This window comes from Papaver somniferum, chromosome 9, assembly GCF_003573695.1.
Source record: "Papaver somniferum cultivar HN1 chromosome 9, ASM357369v1, whole genome shotgun sequence".
In the NCBI taxonomy this organism is placed as follows: domain Eukaryota; kingdom Viridiplantae; phylum Streptophyta; class Magnoliopsida; order Ranunculales; family Papaveraceae; genus Papaver; species Papaver somniferum.
Window position 1 is genome coordinate 190,152,444 of NC_039366.1, and position 19,869 is coordinate 190,172,312.

Genomic DNA, 19,869 nt, shown 5'->3' on the forward strand with positions numbered 1-19,869 from the left:
TACAGATACCACAAGAAGTTATACACTAAAATGCAGAGGGCTGAAATCAATACATGTTACAAAAAATTTGACACCCTTGTTGTTAAACCCAAAGTGAGAACATTCTCATTATTTACCCAAAAGTATACTAAAATAAACAGGCTAAGCAACGAAAAACTACAATGTGAGTTCAATTTATCTTTGCAAAACAAAAACCAAAAAACAACAACAAACAGATATAGTTATAGATATAGATAATATGTAGTAAAGAAGATCAATTCTTGATCCAAAATAAACAATAGTTGATGACAAAGATATACCTTTGGGTTGATATTCTTAGTACAGACCTAATACTCTTTTAGCAATTGACTGCGCGTTGTTCTTAGGTCTACCGTTTCCAGATGCACTCCTTTTGCTGTTCCTCAATGGTGTCAAGTAGAATTGTAGAAGCCCATTATCAATAACATCACTCGAAGAATGTCTCGCACTCTTCGTTCGTTCCAACACAACTTCTTCCTTTTTCTTTTTACCAATTCCATTAGTCTCTACATCATTTCTTACACTGCCACTGCTGACATTACCAAATGCACCACCACTGCCACTAACACTACCACCACCGAATGCGCCACTTGAGTTCGTAGCATTCCTGGAACTAACACTACTATTACTCCGAAGAACTCTATTGATTCCACCTTTTGATTCTCCATTAGCATTAGTATCTTTTCTTAGTTCTTGCCATGACTCCGAATACGATCTTTCAACTACATTGGCTCTATTGCTAGACCTCTCTTCATCATCATCATCATCTTTAATACTACTAGGATTTTTCTTGTGCATTATTCCCCAAATGTTCCAAGCCTTACTCCATCTACTACTCGATTTCTTCGGTTCCTTTTGATCCACACTACATGACACAGAATCTCTTAATACCGACTCATGGCTTTGAGACTCCGACCGATCATCATTTCTAAGAGAATTCGCCCTGGAATCCCTCAAATCTCTGTCTGCCCCAATCAATTTAGCTCCATGAAACTCAACATTAGTAGGTGACAGTTTCGAATTGGTTGCCAATTTACTTTCATCGAATTCTGCTCCGACTGCAGCAGCTTTCTTGCGAATCGAATTGGAACGCTCGAAACTTTTCCTTCTCCGTTGTGATAAATCAGACGAAGATTGATCAAAACTTTTTCTCCTGCGCTGTGACGAATCCGAAGACGAGTAATAATCACGCGTTTGAGCTGTACCTCCTGGAGTAGTATCAAAAGTTGAAGTGTCTTCAACAGGGTTCTGATTATCAGATCTCTTTACCACCGGAATTGGAACATCTTCAACAACTGAAACCATTGGAGCTAACCTTGGGATCGTTTTTCCAATTAGATATCCATCCCAAGAAGCTCTCGGTTCATCTAAAGAGTAGCGAGGACCATCAAAGGATATCCGACCAATATCCAAAGAAAATCTAGGATCAATATCGCATGATCTTCTTCCATAATCTGCCAATTCCGTGTGTGTTTTATTATTATGATGACGATTTGTGTTGGTAGAAGATAAGCCGCTGGTTGTACTAGTTTCAGATTTCTTCGGCTTCTGTTTTTTCTTCCATTTCTGTAATTTCTTAGTAAAAACTGAAGCTGCAGACCAGAAATTTCCAGCAATTTCTTTCAAATCTTTACTCGAATGCTGTTTCTTATTCATTGATTCTTGTTCTAGATGATCCTTCATTGTTAGTACTTCTTCTTCTTCCTCTTCTTCGGCTTCGATTTCAACTTCTTGGATTACTTGATTCGCCCTAACTTCTTCTCTATTCCCCCTAATTCCTTCACTATTTCCCCTGATTTCTTCACAAACTCCTAAATTAGTCGTATCTTCTTCTTTATTGATAAGATTAAAGAGAGTAGGCACGCCTCCTCTAACGTCGCAAGATTTCCTCTGAGGTTCAAATCCACTAGACAAACCTTCAGCTTTTCTACCTGAAAATGACTTACACCGACGAAGCTCCGGCAAATTGGACGATGATGATGTCGATGCACAAGGATCTTTATTATTATTATCAGTAATGACAGAAGGACCACCTCGAAATATCGATTTGAAAGTGGCGGCGGTGGTGGATGTTTTCGGGTGGGAAATGGTAGAGATAGAGGAATCTAAACCGACGAGACGTTCTCGTAAACATGAAGCGCAGAAACCAGTGAGTGGCTCTTCAGGATGACGCTTACAGATCGTGAAACGCGAAGGTGGGAGAGGAAGCTGTTGGTGTAGTAGCGGTAGCGGTGGTGGTGGTGGTTGTTGTAACGGTGGTGGTTCTTGCAGAAGCGGTTGTTGTTGTGGTTGTTGTAGAAGATGAGGATGATGATTCATAACAATATCGGTTTATACAATGTGAAAGCTCCGAGAATTTGTTATACTTGTTCTTGTTCTGCTGCTCATATTCCAAAAACTTTCAGTAGAGAGAGAGAGAGGGAAACGAACAGTGTAGATGCAGAGAAGAACAGAGCTTCGGGTACAACGTCGAAAACAAGTGAGACGGAGAGACAGAGAAAAAAAAGAAAAAGAAAGAAAAACCCTTGAAAAACCCTTTTTATTATGCTTTCTAATAAACTAACACTAAAAAATTCTGTAGTAAACATTTTGGAATTTTTACCAGTCGTATGAAATACATCAAACATGTTGATGTATTTTAGGTCAGGATTAGGGTACTTTATAGCCGTCGATTTTGTGGCCTACATAATTTACTAGACTGTTCAGAATTCTCTTTTTTTTTTTTTTTTTTTTTTTTTTTTTGGAATAACGCGCGCGTTACAGTCCATAGGGGTCACTGTCCATCTAAAATAGACCCATCAAAACAAAATCAACACATAAACCGCATTTTTCCTAAACTGTCTAAATCATCCTTCCGTGTATTTTCTTCTATCGTCTATTTTCTTTGATATCTTTTTGATTCTATTTCAGAAACCAGAAACCTAACTCCCTCAAAACTCAGAAATCTCAGATCTATATTCATTTCGCAGCGAAAATAATCCTATGATTCTCGATTTTACCTTCTTCTTTTCTTCAATGGTTACGTACTTCAACCATCGAAGCAAATTCTGACCTAGCTCGCTTTATTTTTCTGATTTAATTTATGTAAAACAACAAAAATGGCAAAGAAACGAAATCAACAGGAGAAAAAGAGAGATGAAAAGCTAAAGAAAACTGTGAAACCACCTCCAAAGGTAATAAATCGTATGAATTCTTATTCTTCAATGGTTTATGTCTCATTTTTTTCAATTGATTATGAATCAAAAGATTATTAGGTTTAGATTTCATTTGATTTTTTTGGTTTTTTGTTTGCTTTTAGGTTTCATTTGTTAGGTTTATGTTTCATTTGATTTCAATTGAAAACTAATTCAATTTTGGGTTTAGGTTTAGGTCTCATTTTTGATGAAATCGTACTTCATAAATATTGTATTTAGGTTTCATTTGATTATTAGGTTTAGGTCTCGTTTTTCCTGTGTCTTCTGTTGGCCGTGTTTAGGTTTCATTTAATTTTTTTTTTCCAATTTTGGCTGCTGAAATTAGCTTTGATGAAACCAAAAATGGTTCCACCATAACTGATGATGTTTGCTAAGGTATAATCTGCCTTTTTGATGAAACTCTTTTTGGTTTCATCACTTTTCTACTTTGGTTTCACCATAACCATGTGTTTGTTTGATGTATAGACTACTCTTGAATATGCTGGTTGAAATTAATTTGGTTTCATAGATATGCTTGAATTTCTGTAGAAAGTCGATTATGAATATTAGGTTTCTGTTGTTTTATCACTGATTTTGCGTAAACCAATTTTGGTTTCCATCATCTTCATCAACATATGATTTTATCATTTTGATGGTTTGGTGCTACTGGTAATGCATATGAATGATAGTTTGGTGCTACTGGTATTGCATATGAAGGCATTGATACATAATATAATTTGCTCTTTTTGATGAAATCATTCTTGGTTTCATCGTTTTATCTTTGTTAATTTGGGTTTCATCATAATTGATTTGATTTTGTTGGTTTATTCATGTGTTTCTGAATAAACCATTATTGGTTTCATCATTTTTACTTTGTTAAATTTGGTTCCACCAGAACAGTTGGTGGTGTTGGTTTATTCTTGTTTGACTAAAATCATTTTTGTTTTCATCCTTATTGTTTTTTTCAATTAGTGTTGTCTTTGATGAAACCTATTTTGTTCTCATAATTGATTTTTACATTTGGAACCTGCTGTAGTGGTTTTTAGTTAGTGGTTTCATCCGTTTTTCATCCTTATTGGTGTTTTTAACTAGTGTTGTCTTTGATGAAACATATTTTGGTTTCATCATTGATTTTTACATTTGGAACCTGTTTTAGTGGTTTTTAGTTAGTGGTTTCATCTGTTTATCATTATTGTTGGTGTTTTCAATTAGTGTTATCTTTGATGAAACCTGTTTTGGTTCACATATTGTTGGGACCAGCTACTCTTTTGGTGTTTTCATTTAGTTAATGGTTTCTTTGATGAAACCAATTTTGGTTCACTAAGTATTTTCATGTGCTTATGGATTGCTTATGTCTTTCACAATATGGAAAAAGAGATTTACAGAACCATATACAGGGAATGTAGGAGATGCAATTACATGAAGAGCTCGTTGAAGGGAAACATGAAGTCTCATGAAGAGGATACATCGGAAAAGATGCGAAACATGAGAGTAAAGCTGACACTCAAAAATCATGATGACAAAAACGTATCAATAAAGACAATAGTGTAAATACCAACTAGTTGTAATTGGATTTTGCAATATTATATGTTTCCTGTCAAAATTCTTATAATAGTTTACAAAAGATTTCAATTGCTTATCAATGGTTTCAATTGTTAAACTTAAAATAGATTTAAAACTCATATATGAGATATGAATGATGTTTTGATGAAGTTTCAATTGTGAGTCTGTGCTAGTTTATCTGTAGAGGAAACATCCTGATGGTAAGAACAACTACCAGTAACTATAGTAAGAAAGTAATGCAAAAATATAAGGTTCGTACTACAGATGAAACCAAAGAAGCAACAATAAAAAATGATGAAACCAAAAAGGGTTCCACCGAAAAATGATGAAACCAAAAAGGGTTCCACCGTAAAATGATGAAACCTATTTTGGTTCCAGCAAATTATAAAAGCCTGCAAATCTGAGAAACTTAATGTAAAATGAAACAAACATGTCGCAAATAAAAATGTTTAACTATAAACAAATGTAGACAAGAGAATAAATGTAAAATAACAGTCAGAGTAAATATGAAATGAAATATGAAAAGAGATTAAAATATATTATAGTCTAAATAAAAATTAAAGCCGAAAGTCGACGAATTGTAGTCGAAATGACTTCACATCTGCTGCGCAATGCATGTCCTTTGATTCCTTGTTGTAGAAATTAACTTCAAATTGTGGGAGTGTATTTGGCCAATTCAGCAAGGTTGTATAATTTTTTATCACCGTCGCCGCCGACCACCATCACCAACCAATAGCAGCCCCAACCGCCACCACTAACCAGCATCGCCGCCACCAATATCGTCACCCGCATCGCCGTCGCCGCCACTACCACACGCCATCACAATGACATCAGCTTTGTTAATAAAAAGATGAAACCCAAACAAAAACCGGTTTCAAAAAAAAAAAAAAAAAAAAACAAATATTAGATGAAACCAAAACTGTTTCAACAAAAAAGTTATTATTATATCACCAACAAATTGGCAAAGAGATGACGGGGAAGAACACCAACCCCTGGCAGGTATCTTGGACCTAAAAGTGCCCATGATGAGAGTCTTTCCTTGTATTGATGATGTTTGTAGCAACAAAAAATACTAAAAGAGAAGCAATTTACTAGCCAAAACTGTGCGACCACTGTTATCATATTCATTTGGAACAATGGTTTCGTCCAACAATAATGCCTCGTAATAATTAGAATAAACAAAGAACTCAATATTACATGTTGAATGATTTCGAACAAGAATAACACAGTAATAAGTTTTAAGTATTGGTAGCTAGCTTATAATTATTCAAGTGAGAATGATTTAATTCACTCACCTTCCAGTATCCCTTTTCACTAATTGTAATGCTTTGGGTCTACATCTCCAAAAGACTATATCACCTTTATCCTCGTCCTTGGCATCTTGATTTAACCAAAATGACAAAACATCTTCACATATTAAACCTTGAGCAACCATGTTGTGCCTACACAATCAAGAGAAATCTCCACCACCACCGCCAACACTACCATCTGTATCCACTGTTTTTTCAAATAGCTCCACCTATTGATCTATGAGGATGATGATGATTATTTGCAGAAGAATAAGAAGTCGTGAATACATAGACTGTGGTTTTCTCCAAGAGAGAGAAAGAGAGTTACTTGACATAATAAGATCTCTACGAAGAAGAACAGAAGAAGTACGGAGAGGGTATGCTCGGTATTTCTAGAAATAGAAAATATCTAGTTTACTTAGATTTAAATAATTTTGGGTTTTTGTGCCACTTTTTAATCAAATTGTTTTTATTTATTATAATATGGCTGGACTTTTTGTATCACAAATTTGGTCACCTTGGTGTTTTATGACTAGTTATGTTTTTGGAATCCATAGAGGTCTAGCTAGCTGGGTGCAGAAACTCTATTTTTATTTTTATTTACAGAAAATGGGCTATATAGCCAAAATTGGGTGTTTCCTGGGCCATATGGACAGTTAGGATTCGGCCTGGGTCAAATGTCCAAAGGAATCTTTAAATATTGAGTTTACGTTACTGCCCTTCATATCACATTACTTGACATCAGAAATCCCATTTCTTCTTTCGTCTTTTTCGTCACCCTGAACATAAAACAGATCTGAAATCAAAAACCAGCTCTCGTTCTCCATTGCCGCCATCACCACCGCGGAACATCAAATTTCTCCATTATCGACACCACCATCATCATTTCCACCACCTTTGACTATATCATGTTTCCCCGAAACCATCATCGACATCACCACCGCCATCATCATCCAAGAAGAATTCTGTAATCCATAATATTTGTCGATGGTTCTTCTTCTTCTTCGAAGTGTAAGTTACTTACTATTTTCAATCTAGGGTTTTCTTTTCAGCGTTCGATCATTCATATCTTCCTTCAAAATTACTGATTGATTCATGGAACATAAAACTTAGGGTTATAAACTTTTTTTCTCGTTCCTTCTAATCTGTTCCTTGTCTGTGTGTTTTTAATTTGGATTTGTGTTTTTCTTTATGAAATTGGTACTTCGATTATGGAGTTGTTGTTACTGATTTTGTGGTTAATTAAGGGATTCAATTCATTCGACATGGTTTGTTGAATTGAATTGTAGTGTCTAAATGAAATTGGGGGTTCTTCGATTTTGTCTGTGTGGTTATTTCTTTCTTGGATTAGTACTGTCGACATTACAAATGCTTAACAGATTTTTAACTAGGATGAAACTAGTTTCATTGTGTTTTAGGTTGGGTTGAATTTCTATTTTAAACTGAGATGAAACTGATTTCATAGTGTCTTAAATTGGGTTTAATTTGGCTTCACCCATTTTAACTCGGATGAAACTGGATTCATTGTGTGTTTAGACTATGTTGAATTTGGTTTCACACATTTTTAACTAGGATGAAACTATTTTCATTGTGTTTTAGGTTGGGTTGAATTTCTATTTTAAATTGAGATGAAACTGATTCCATTGGATGACAACATAGCTTTTTGTTTGTTAGCTAGATGAAACTGGTTTCATCTTGTGTTGTCACTGGATGAAACTAGTTTCATCATGTATTTCCACTGGATGAAACATGGTGTTTTGTTGGTTACCACTAGATGAAACTGGTTTCATCTTGTGTTTTCATGGATGAAACCTTTGTATGTCATATGTTATTACTGGATGAAATTGGTTTCATCATGTGTTGCCATTGGATGAGCCTGGTTTCATCCATGTTTCATTATCTGCTAACGTTTGTGGTTGTATATTTTTTTTATAAAATAAAAACTAAACAAGGCTTGGTTTTATTGAAGCAGAGAGGGTTTACTGATGCCGTCTCAAACTCAGATGAAGATGTGATGTTAGTAGATAGTGACGAGATGAGTTTGAAATAGAGTTTGTGCTGCAATTAGGGCATGGATTCAAATGGGTTTCAGTTCAAATCTGAATTGCAGTCAAGGGTTGGTTGTTCCATGAAATTGTGGTGGTTAGCAAGGATTGGAGATTGAATGAGCCTGAGATGAAGATTTAATGGGTTGATGATGTTGGAATCGGGTTCGTTGCAGCTGGTCAGATGAAATTGAATATGAAGCTGATGTTGTTCGAATTTAAGCTAGCGAACGTGAAAGAGATGGGTCTGTGATTGGAGTTACAATCAGCTGGAAGATGTTGCTACTGTGGAATGGAAGTTGAGCTCACAGGAACCTGTCCCAGGAGTGCAGTCAACAAAACTGAGATGGAAAAGAGAACAACTGGTTCTGGTGGTTGAAGTTGTGAGAGATTAAGATGAGGATTATGTTAATGAAATGGTAGTGGTAGTTACAGTCATGATGAAGCTAATTTGAAATGCAGGTGCAGTGGAAGTTACAAAGACGAAGTCGACGCTCAGCTCTGAAGCAGGATGTTAGATGAATGCTAGGTTGCAATTGCAGGATGAGTCGGTATTGGTGGTTGACAGTGGCTAGGACTCGGACTGCAGGTTAACGACGCAGATTGAGGATTTTGTGTTTGCAACTGCACTTTGCTGCAATGGGTTTCTGGTTGTGTTGGTGGTCACTGCCATGGGAAGATGGTGGAGTTTACTGCAATAGAGTTGGTGAATGGCAGTTGGCATTTTAAGGAGAAGTGGTTGGTGATGTAGTATGTATGAAATTGCAGGGAATGATTGCAGTGAATGAGAAAGTCGGGACGAACAAGGATCTGAATTGAGCTGAATTGCAGTGGTAACTGGTGTCGGTGGACGAGGTATTGCAGGCTAAACTTAAGAGATGATAGTCATGGGTTGTGAGGCGTTGGTGATTTTCCACAGATGCAGGTTAGTGGAACTGAGGCTGTTGAATTAAAAATAAAAGTGAAGCAGATGGAAATGGCCTGAAGCTGTGGTTGCAGTTGAGTTTCTTGGGTCCAATGAAGGTGTGATTTTGCAGAAAGGCTTTGTGTTGTTGAAGTCAAAAGGAACGCAAGGAGCTGCAAAGGATGGTGCTGCAAGAATGAAGGAAGAAATGAGCTCGTTGAGCTTGTACGAGTCACAGGAACAAGAAGCAGCTAAGATGGGTACTGTGTAGCTCAATATGCAGTTGCAAATGAAGCTACATAAACTATGAGTTCAGGTTCCTACTGGTGACAGTAGTTTGCCTGAAAGTAAGATGATACTGCAATGAAGTATAAGTTGTTGGTTGATTGAACTACAGGAGTACCGGAAGTGCTGAATAGATGAATATTAGGGGTTGTGCATGACTGAATTAAAGTGCATTAAAGGACCAGGAAAATGGCCTGAGATATGGCTGGAAATGAACCAGAAAACAAGCAGAACTCGGCCGGAATCGGAGAACGGCGAGTTGAAATTCTGAGAAGATATAGGTGCTCTGTTTCAGTGCTCTGTTTTTTGCTCTGTTTCAGTACTCTGTTTTGCTTGCAATTAACTCGTAAAACAGAGCAAATTAATTATGTAGAAGATAGGGACATAATTGTCTCTTCAGGTTAAAAATAAAAAATATTCTGGATCAAATATCCATTTTGGCTCAATGAACAGTATTTTTCTAATTTTTGGCTATATAAACAGTATCTAAAGCTAAGAGTCCATTTCACCTAAGAATTTTCTGTTTTGGTCTTTTTAACCAATTTTGTTTTTTATTTATGAACCTTTCATGTTGATTGCAAGATTTTCCCTCCGGCAGTATTTCAGTAAGCTGATCCTGATTGTGATTGAGATAATCTGTGTGCTAGCCTAGCCATTACTTCTGGACAGTCTCCTGTGGAACTTGAAATGAAAACTTTAGATTTTTGTCCAGCCATGTGAAGAGAACAAACACGTTTTATTATCATAGGTTAGTCGAGTTGGTCAGGAACTTGACTATCAAATAAGAGGTCAGCGGATCGAATCTCCACGGTGGGCAGAGTTGCACTCAAATGGCTGCACCAAGCAACGCATGTTTGCCTTTGTCCCAAATTACTACTACTACAAACATTCTTCTATCCGTCTCTTTTGGGTGTGGTTATTCTTCTCAGCTCAAGTCTACTGTTACGATTTTTCAAATATTGAATTCGTGTTAAAGTAATAAAGAAAAGTAAAAGCAATCACGCTTCCACCTCTCTCTTTCTTTTCTCTTTTCTTCCTTTCCTTTTTCTATCTTATCATTCCGAATTTACACAACCTATCTCACCCACGGGTACACCTTATCAGTTCCCAGAGTTCTTAATTAATTCACTTTAATGTTAATTAATTCCTGAGAAAATAGTTAATTAATTAATTAATTAATTGTGGGAATAAATACAAAACGAGAAACTGTACAGTTTTTTCTTGGCCTATGATAACCGTTGCAGAAGAAGATGAATAAGGCGATCATCATGATGATGAATTGATGATAATGATCAATTACATCAGAGCCGTTAAAAAATTAAATACCCTGAAATAAATATTTAAATATTTTTTTACTGACATAATAATTTAGATGCACGAGTCATTGTTGGTCAGTCAGGTACATGATTGGCAGAATTATAGTGTATAGCTAGAGTAGCAGAGTATAGACCAAGGTCTACAGAGATTCATAAACCTCACATCCATCTAATCAAAAAATAAAATACAGACAGACAGACTTTAAATATTACTATTGGGTATATTCTTGTATACTTTGTATATATCTACTTACTTGTATTGAGAAGATATTCACCTCTTTTAGAACATCTTGTAACCTCTTTTAGAACATCTTGTAACCTCTTTTAGAATATCTTGTAACCCTACTCCTTTATATAGGAGTCTTTGTTATCAATGAACAGACAAGGGAATTATCCTTCTTATCTTGTTGCTTAGGTTATCTTGTCTTGTTTTAGGTTATTGAAACCTTCATGGTATCGTGAGTCCGGTAACATGTCTCGTATTCTAGCTTCAACTTCCTCTCCACCAAACAAACAGTCTTCTTTATATACTCTCGCCTCCAATGATGGACCTGGGACTATCATCACACATGTAGTTCTCAAAGGTTCAAACTATGAAGAATGGGCTAAAGGGTTTCGTATTTCTTTGGGTGCGAAACGCAAGCTCGGATTCATTGATGGTAAGCTTTCAAAACCTTCTGATGATTCTTCTGACCTCGATGACTGGTGGACTATAAACTACATGATTGTTGCCTGGATCTTTAACACTATTGATCCAGTTCTTCGTTCCTCAATTTCTTATCGTGACACGGCCTTTGATTTATGGGAAGATATCAGGCTTCGTTTTTCTCTTGGCAATGGAATAAAAATTTTTCAGCTTAAATCTGATGTCGCCTGTTGTAAACAAAAAGATGGAGAGTCTATCCAAGACTATTATGGGAGGTTGAAGAAACTCTGGGATGACATCAATGACTTTGATGCCTTACCTTCTTGCAAGTGCTCAGGTTGTACCTGTGATCTTAATCTGACTCTACGTACTCGACGTAACAATGATCAGGTACGTGAGTTTTTAATGGGTCTTATACCCTATTATGCTAACGTTCGTTCTAGTATTTTGGGCACCGAACCACTTCCATCTCTGCACACTGTGTATTCTCGTCTCATTCAAGAGGAAGAGGTTCGTTCTTATACTCAGCCAAGGAAGATATTGTTTCTCCAATGGCTTTTCTTGCTCACGGCAATAAGCCACAGGGATCAAAATCGGGAGCTGTTAAAACTCCAATGAAGTGCACCTATTGTGGTTATAATGGACATCTTGAGGATCGCTGTTGGGAGAAGCATGGGTATCCAGATGGTCGTCAACCCAGACGTCCACCTACAGCTTATCCCAAAACCGAGTCACAAGCTCACCGTAACCAACCAGCGGCTAAGGCAAACGCTATTGTTGGTGAGATGCAGACTGCAAATCATATTCGTCTCTCGTAAGCGTGGTCACATCTGGATTGTTGACACAGGAGCCTCCAACCATGTTTGTTGTGATGACACTGTGTTTGCATCTTGTTATAATATTAGTCCTCTTCAGGTTGGTCTGCCTAATGGTGTCAGCATACAAGCAACCAAAATTGGCATTGTGCAGTTAAATGATTTTCTTATATTGCACAATGTGCTGTTTGTTCCTCAATTCACATGCAATCTTCTCTCGGTTTCTCAACTTTTATCGTCATCGCATGCTACTCATGCACAGAAGAATAATATAAGTGTCCAATTCACTAACTCTGAATGTGTTATACAGGACCATACTTTGAGGACGAGGATTGGTATGGGTAAGCTCATGGATGGGCTGTATTGCTTGAAAGGGGAAACCAGCTCGTGTCAACGTTGTGTTAGAGAAGAATGCAGCAGAATTATGGCACAAACGGCTTGGTCATCCTTCTATCCAAGCTTTGAAGTCTTACCTCAGATTGGTTGTGTTGATAGTCAGTTAGATTTTCATGCTTGTGATATCTGTCATAGAGCCAAGCAAACTCGTACTTCTTTTCCATTGAGCACTAGTAGGGCAGTCGATTTATTTGAATTAATTCATTGCGACGTTTGGGGTCCTTATCATCCAAATCGTGCCTGTAACTCCAGATATTTTTTAACCATTGTCGATGATTTTTCTAGATGTGTTTGGGTGTATTTGATGAAAACCAAAGATGAGGTACCTACCTTGTTAACAATTTCTTTGCACTAGTTGACAGACAGTTTACTCGAAAGGTTAAGACTTTCCGCAGTGATAATGGAACCGAGTTCAAAGGTCTTGCCTCTTATTTTCGAAACAATGGCATTATTCATCAAACCTCGGTGGTTAAGACACCACAGCAAAATGCTAGGGTGGAAAGAAAGCATCGTCACATTCTTAATGTTGCTCGTGCGCTACGTTTTCAAGCATCCTTACCATTGACTTTTGGGGAGAATGTGTTCTTACTGCTGCCTACTTAATTAATCGAACCCCTTCTCGTATTCTTCACTTCAAGACGCCCTATGATCTTTGTATGGTTCGGCTCCATCTATTCACTCTCTTAGGGTGTTTGGATGTCTCTGTTACGCAAAAAATATCAATCCTGGTGATAAATTTGGCAGTCGTAGTCGTCGTTGCATATTTCTCGGCTATCCATTTGGAAAGAAGGCCTGGCATTTATTTGATCTTGACACAGGTCACTACTTTCAGTCTCGAGACGTACATTTTATTGAAGATACTTTCCCGTTGGCGGATAATGATGAGCTTCAAAAACTGCACTCACTGTATTCTGACGCGGTCACTGATTCAGTTCCTAGCAATTTGTCTGATGATCATTTTGCAACTGACTACAATAATACATGTCTGGTGGTTCTTCTTCCGCTGCTACTCTCTCGCCTGTTGATACTACACCTCCACAGATTAGTTCTCATATTCCGTCAGTCTGCTTGGATGATGCACATCACACACACACATTGCTGAGAATGATGCACATATTGATTTAGTGCCTACTTCTTCTTCTACTGTGCCTGCGTCTGGTACAGATGTTGTAACTTCTTCTCTCACAGAAGATACGGATTGTCGAGATCATTGTACTACAGTTTCAGATGAGGCACTTGGCCGGGGTAAACGCACAAAATTCGAGAATGTTAGGCACAAAGATTTTGTCCAATGGCAGGGTATCTCAAAGCAGTCTAACACAACCTTGGTTTCCCCTGCAGCTTCACCTATACCAGTCAAGTCCTCAGGTACTCCCTATCCTATAACTCATTTTGTGAATTGTGATGCATTTTCTACTGCACATCGTTGTTTTGTTGCAGCTATTTCAACTGATGTTGAACCCAAATCATTCAAAGAGGCAATGGCTGATCCAAGATGGCGTCAGGCAATGCAGGATGAGATTGCTGCACTTATTTCCAATGGTACATGGACAATTGAAGATTTGCCTGCCAACAAGTCTGCAATTGGTTGCATGTGGGTTTTTCGCATTAAGCGAAAGTCTGATGGCTCTGTTGAACGTTACAAAGCCAGATTAGTTGTTTTTGGAAATCATCAACAGGAAGGAATTAATTTCACTGAAACTTTTGCTCCCACAGTAAAGATGGTTACTGTGAGAACTCTTCTCGCAGTTGCTGCAATAAATAACTGGGAATTAGTTCAGATGGATGTGCATAATGCGTTTCTTCATGGGGATTTAAATGAAGAAGTCTATATGCGACTTTCCTCCTGGTTTTAGTATGGGATTATCTGGCAAAGTTTGTAGACTTCGTAAGTCATTGTATGGTCTACGCCAGGCTCCACGGTGTTGGTATGCTAAGCTAGCAGCTGCTTTGCGTACTTATGGGTTTTCTACTAGTGCTTATGATCATTCGTTATTTTGTATCGTCATGGGAATATTATCATGTATATTCTTGTATATGTGGATGATCTTGTTATTGCTGGTAACAACACAGATGCTATTCGAAAATTTCAGGAATATCTAGGCAGATGCTTTCACATGAAGAATTTGGGAAAATTAAAATACTTTCTAGGCATTGAGGTAGCTAGAAGTTCCAAAGGAATTTTCTTTGTCAGCGCAAATATGCTCTAGATATATTGACAGAAACAGGTCTTCTTGGTTCAAAACCAGCTAATATTCCTATGGAAGAAAATCATAGGCTGGCTCTTGCCTCAGACTCACCTATGACTGATCCTGCTCGTTACAGAAGGCTAGTAGGGAAACTGATCTATCTTAATCTTACACGGCCGGATCTATGTTATTCTGTTCATATTCTTTCCCAGTTTTTACAACATCCAACTCAATCACATTGGGATGCTGCACTTAGAGTTGTGCGTTATTTGAAATCTAGCCCGGGGCAAGGCATTTTACTTCGTGCTGATTCCAAGTTGGTTCTTGATGCTTATTGTGATGCAGATTGGGCTAGTTGTCCACTTAGTCGACGTTCTCTCACGGCACATTTTATCTTTCTCGGGGGTTCTCCTATATCTTGGAAAACAAAGAAACAAACAACAGTTTCTCGTTCGTCAGCCGAAGCAGAATATCGTGCATTAGCTTCCACAACTTGTGAAATCATTTGGTTAAAAGGGTTATTACGGAATTTTGGTGTAGGACATACAAAACCAGTCTCGCTTCACTGTGATAGTCAAGCAGCGTTACATATCGCTAATAATCCCGTCTTTCATGAACGAACAAAGCATATTGAGATTGACTGTCACTTTGTACGTGACGAAATACTTCGAGGTACTATTCGTCCATCCTATATTCATACTACCTCTCAACTAGCTGATATTCTGACTAAAGCCTTGGGACGTCAGCAATTTCAAACTCTTCTTCTCAAGCTGGGCATTTCAACTCTTCATGCTCCAACTTGAGGGGGGGTATTGGGTATATTCTTGTATACTTTGTATATATCTACTTACTTGTATTGAGAAGATATTCACCTCTTTTAGAACATCTTGTAACCTCTTTTAGAACATCTTGTAACCTCTTTTAGAATATCTTGTAACCCTACTCCTTTATATAGGAGTCTTTGTTATCAATGAACAGACAAGGGAATTATCCTTCTTATCTTGTTGCTTAGGTTATCTTGTCTTGTTTTAGGTTATTGAAACCTTCAATTACTGAGCCGTTTTTGTAGAAAAAGAAGTAAATGGGGAAATGAAATGAAAGTCAATAAATATGGTATTCAGTTTTCACTGATGTCTACAATATAGGCTGCTCATCTGCTTTCCAGTGAATGAAATGAAAGGGTTTGGCCAGAAGACGTACCATTCAATTCTGCTGTGTCTCATGGGAAAGGGAAACCCCTTATCGTACATTGAATATTTTAGCTCTTCAATTCCATGCCACTCTTAAATCCATCGTTTTTATTCTTTGATATTAATCCGATTAGGTGAATCGGGAAATTTATGGTTCTGTTATTAATTAATGGCATTCAAATTGTTTAAATGACTTATTTTGGTAGCTAGATATCCCAGCTGAGTACGTAGCAACTAGCAAGTGGGTACGTAAGAGGTGGTAAAGATGTACACGAATCACAAGACATGAATCACGCTTGTACACAAGAAATGGATGGAGAATTCCAGTCGATCAAGGAAAAAAGAGACGGGGGATGGTGATGATGAGATGTGCTTTAATGTTTTCTTTTTCTTTTCTGCGGTTGGGGGCCTTGGGGGGGACACAAAAGGTTGATAGGGAGAGAAGATATTGTGATGCATGCTTGCATTTCCATATTTACATGTACATATAATGCAGCAGATTGCTGCTCCAGTCCTGCAATATATGCTGCGGGCGCGCTGACTACTGCTGCTCATCATCATCAATCGACTATTCATCATTTACTTTTTCATCTTGCTAAGCTCTTTAATTATTTCAATATATCGCTCTTTTGTCTGGGTTCGTGTAATTGCGCCTAATTTTACTTTTAAAAGTTCTGTAAATAAGTCTCCCATTCTGCCCCGAACATGCGCACCTCTTTCATAGTAAGGGTAAACACTAGACACATTGTGATGTCGAAGAAGTTTTTCATATTTATGTACATAATCTATAAGGGCCATACCCTCTATTAGGGGCTGATACCGGTCTATCGATCCAATAGTCAGGTTCAGCAGGATTTTTTTGTCCTTAGTAGAACTGGTACGAGCCTTTATAAATCATGATTTAAGTACACTTGTTTCTATTGAACTTTCGAATCGTTTTTTATAGAAAGCGACAAGCTATTGGAAGGTCGAGAGAATATATAAATAATTATTTTTATTATACCTGGTTGAGATTGTAAGCAACCGATCGATTCCATATCCTCATGCATGGTCTCTCCTCATTTCCTTTATTCTCCCATTCTCTGGCTTTTTATTGTTATTGTTTGTCCCAATTCTTTAATATCCAACGGATAAACGCACACGTACTAAATCTCAAATGACATTCTTTCCGACATCAAATTAAGGACCACAACAATTAGGCAAAACACAACCAACCCAAAGAATATGTTTGGATTGTTAATTTATGTGAATAAATAAATAAAGGACTCGTGTGATCAAACGGTGGAGGAATTGATGGATGGAATGAAGAGGAGGGGGGATATGGGGAACGCGGTTGGGTCACGAGAGCATGATCAAATTATTATTCTTATACAAAAAAAAAAAGAGAACGCACGCTCGGATATAGAAGTTGATCCAGATGTAAAGTGATCACATTTTATATATGTGCATGCCCTATCTTGCTTGGCTCCATTTATAATGCATTCATGCCGTTGCACTTAATACACATTCTTCAAGTGGAGCCAATACAATCGGTAGTACAATAATAATAGTAGTCACTTTCCGTTTCCCCCTTGGGTGGTGTAACACGAGCTGCTGGACGCAACTCGCTCTATCACTGTCATATAAGCAAAAATTTACGTTTGGATCCGAACACATTTTGCGTTGTCATGGAAAATATGAGAATCAAATCTAAAGAGATAGGCTTGTTTAGGCCAATGTTATTTGTTTCTTTTGAATTTCGCATGGATCATGATGGATGCCGGGAGCCGTGGAAAGGGTGGTCCAGGATAGAGAGATTTTAAAGCTTAAAAGTGAAGTTGTGTCTGCAGTCTGATGACTCTGATCATCAGTCATTTAGTACTGGAATACCTACTTACCCCACGAGGCGCTCGAAAATGTCTTCCTCCGAGGCTGAGCCCTAGGTAAGCTCAGTTAGCTTCCCTCTTTGAAGCTAACTCCTTGAACTTTCTCTTTTACAAGTACTCCTGCTTGTTTGTCTCTCTACAATCTCTTTTCTCTTAGTAGAGGAACAACCACGTCATTCATTCATTCTGGCCTTGACGAGGAGGAGTCTTAGTAAAGAGAAATTGCGTCAATTGTCTAAATATTTTTAAAACATGATTTTAATAGACGAATAAAAATTAGTATGAATAAAATGGACTCCCAAAAAATAACAAGAATGAATCTGGATTCACCTGGCTTAAACTTAAATATAACGAGGGTGAAATTGGATGCATCCTGATGTAAATTAAAAATAAGAAAAAATATTTGAAAATGGGTAGGATGAAACTGTTTACATGTTGACCATTTTTATATTCTCGTCAATTTAAACAGTATCAAATGTTACAAGTTTTTTTCACCCAAAAATTATCGTTATTGGGTTAATTGACCAATTTTGTGTTTAATAAGAGAGGTAACGTATGAAAACCAACGGCAGTTAATTGCTAATTTTGGCGGTGACTGAATAGAACCATTTTAGCTATAATTCAAACTGAAAATTTTAGTTGTAATTAAGTGAAAGCATAAAAAATTGATTTTAACATTTGATAGAAGTGATAGAGAGTTTGTCTAACTATTTTTTTTTTCTAATAAAAGGGTTTGGCCAACTAATACTCTCTTCGTTTCACAGATTTGTCTAACTAATATTCTCTTTGTCCCGTAATATTTGACATAGTTCAAATTTGCATAATTCTTAAAGCTGGGAGCAAGGTTTTTAAATCGTAAATCGTATTTTGAAATTAGCGAATCGAATCGTATGTTAAATCGTGAATCGTATATTCATGGTTGATTATTAAATAGTAAATGTATGCATATAAATGTCGTGGAAGCATACAAAATAAATTTTGAGGTTTGATTTTCTTATAACTATAAATATTATCAAGTGTTAACACCAAAAACCAAGCTGGAACATTGGTTGGAGGTCCTGCGTGTGACACCAGAAGTCACAGGTTCGAAACTCACGCTCCCCTTTTTGAAAAAATCATGTCAAATAAGGTTGACTACCGATTCTCATGCAAAACGCCATGCCTTTGAATATAGTCAAGAATCGTAGTCAAACAAGGTTGACTTCTGATTCTCATGCAAAACGCTATGCCTTTGAATTAAGTCAAGAATCGTAGTCAAACAAGGTTGACTATCGATTCTCATGCAAAACGCTCCACACATACGACTCGAATCGTTTTGGTTGGAAATGAAGCGAAACAAGGTTGACTACCAATTCTCATGCAAAACGCTATGCCTTTGAATATAGTCAAGAATCGTAGTCAAACAAGGTTGACTACTGATTCTCATGCAAAACGCTATGCCTTTGAATTAAGTCAAGAATCATAGTCAAACAAGGTTGACTATCGATTCTCATGCAAAACGCTTCACACATACGACTCGAATCATTTTGGTTGGAAATGAAGCGAATCGTGCGATTCGAATCGTGAATTGCACGATTTTAAAAACCATGGCCAGGAAGATAGAGGAGTATTTTAAGTTTTTTATCTTATGAATAATAACCAGTAAATTTAGAAATGATTTGTCTCTTAAATTTCCATGGATATTTGTAAATTTTACATCATTGAAAAGCATTTTAAAATACCTACATAACAAATATAAAGATGACTATCAAATTATACATATTTATTATACACAATAATCAGATAAAATGGTAGTTTTAGATATATATCTCTTTGGTTAATAATATATATGTCACCTATTAGTGGGATAAAATGATTTTTTTTTTTGACAATCAACATATTTCAATTCATTCAAATCAAAATCGTGATTGCATGTTCGCTTACAAGAATATCAAAAACATCAAAATACAAAATAATCAAAACCCTAATACAAATAAGGGCATCAATTACAAGTAGATCACGAAAAGAAAGAGCGATAAACGACAAAGATATCCAAAAGAATTTTATGTATAAGGGAGCGATGATGGTATATCCAGAATTAAAATCGGACCATTCAATCTGATTGTATTCTTCTTCTTCGATAAGAGATGCTCCTAATACAAAGGAGTACTTTGCCCATAAATTTGTCGATCCACG

General features: G+C 37.0%; 1 protein-coding gene across 1 annotated transcript; it reads right to left on the reverse strand.

The window, feature by feature from the left end:
• Nucleotides 1-2,504, reverse strand: LOC113308228 (UPF0503 protein At3g09070, chloroplastic-like). The gene has a single exon (XM_026556708.1). The coding sequence runs from the start codon at nt 2,335-2,337 to the stop codon at nt 316-318; it is 2,022 nt and encodes a 673-aa protein (XP_026412493.1). The 5' UTR covers nt 2,338-2,504; the 3' UTR covers nt 1-315.
• Nucleotides 2,505-19,869: the final 17,365 nt, after the last annotated feature.

Excerpts from the sequence above, each read along its gene's own strand:
- LOC113308228 (XM_026556708.1), bottom strand. The coding sequence starts at position 2,337 with ATGAATCATCATCCTCATCTTCTACAACAACCACAACAACAACCGCTT.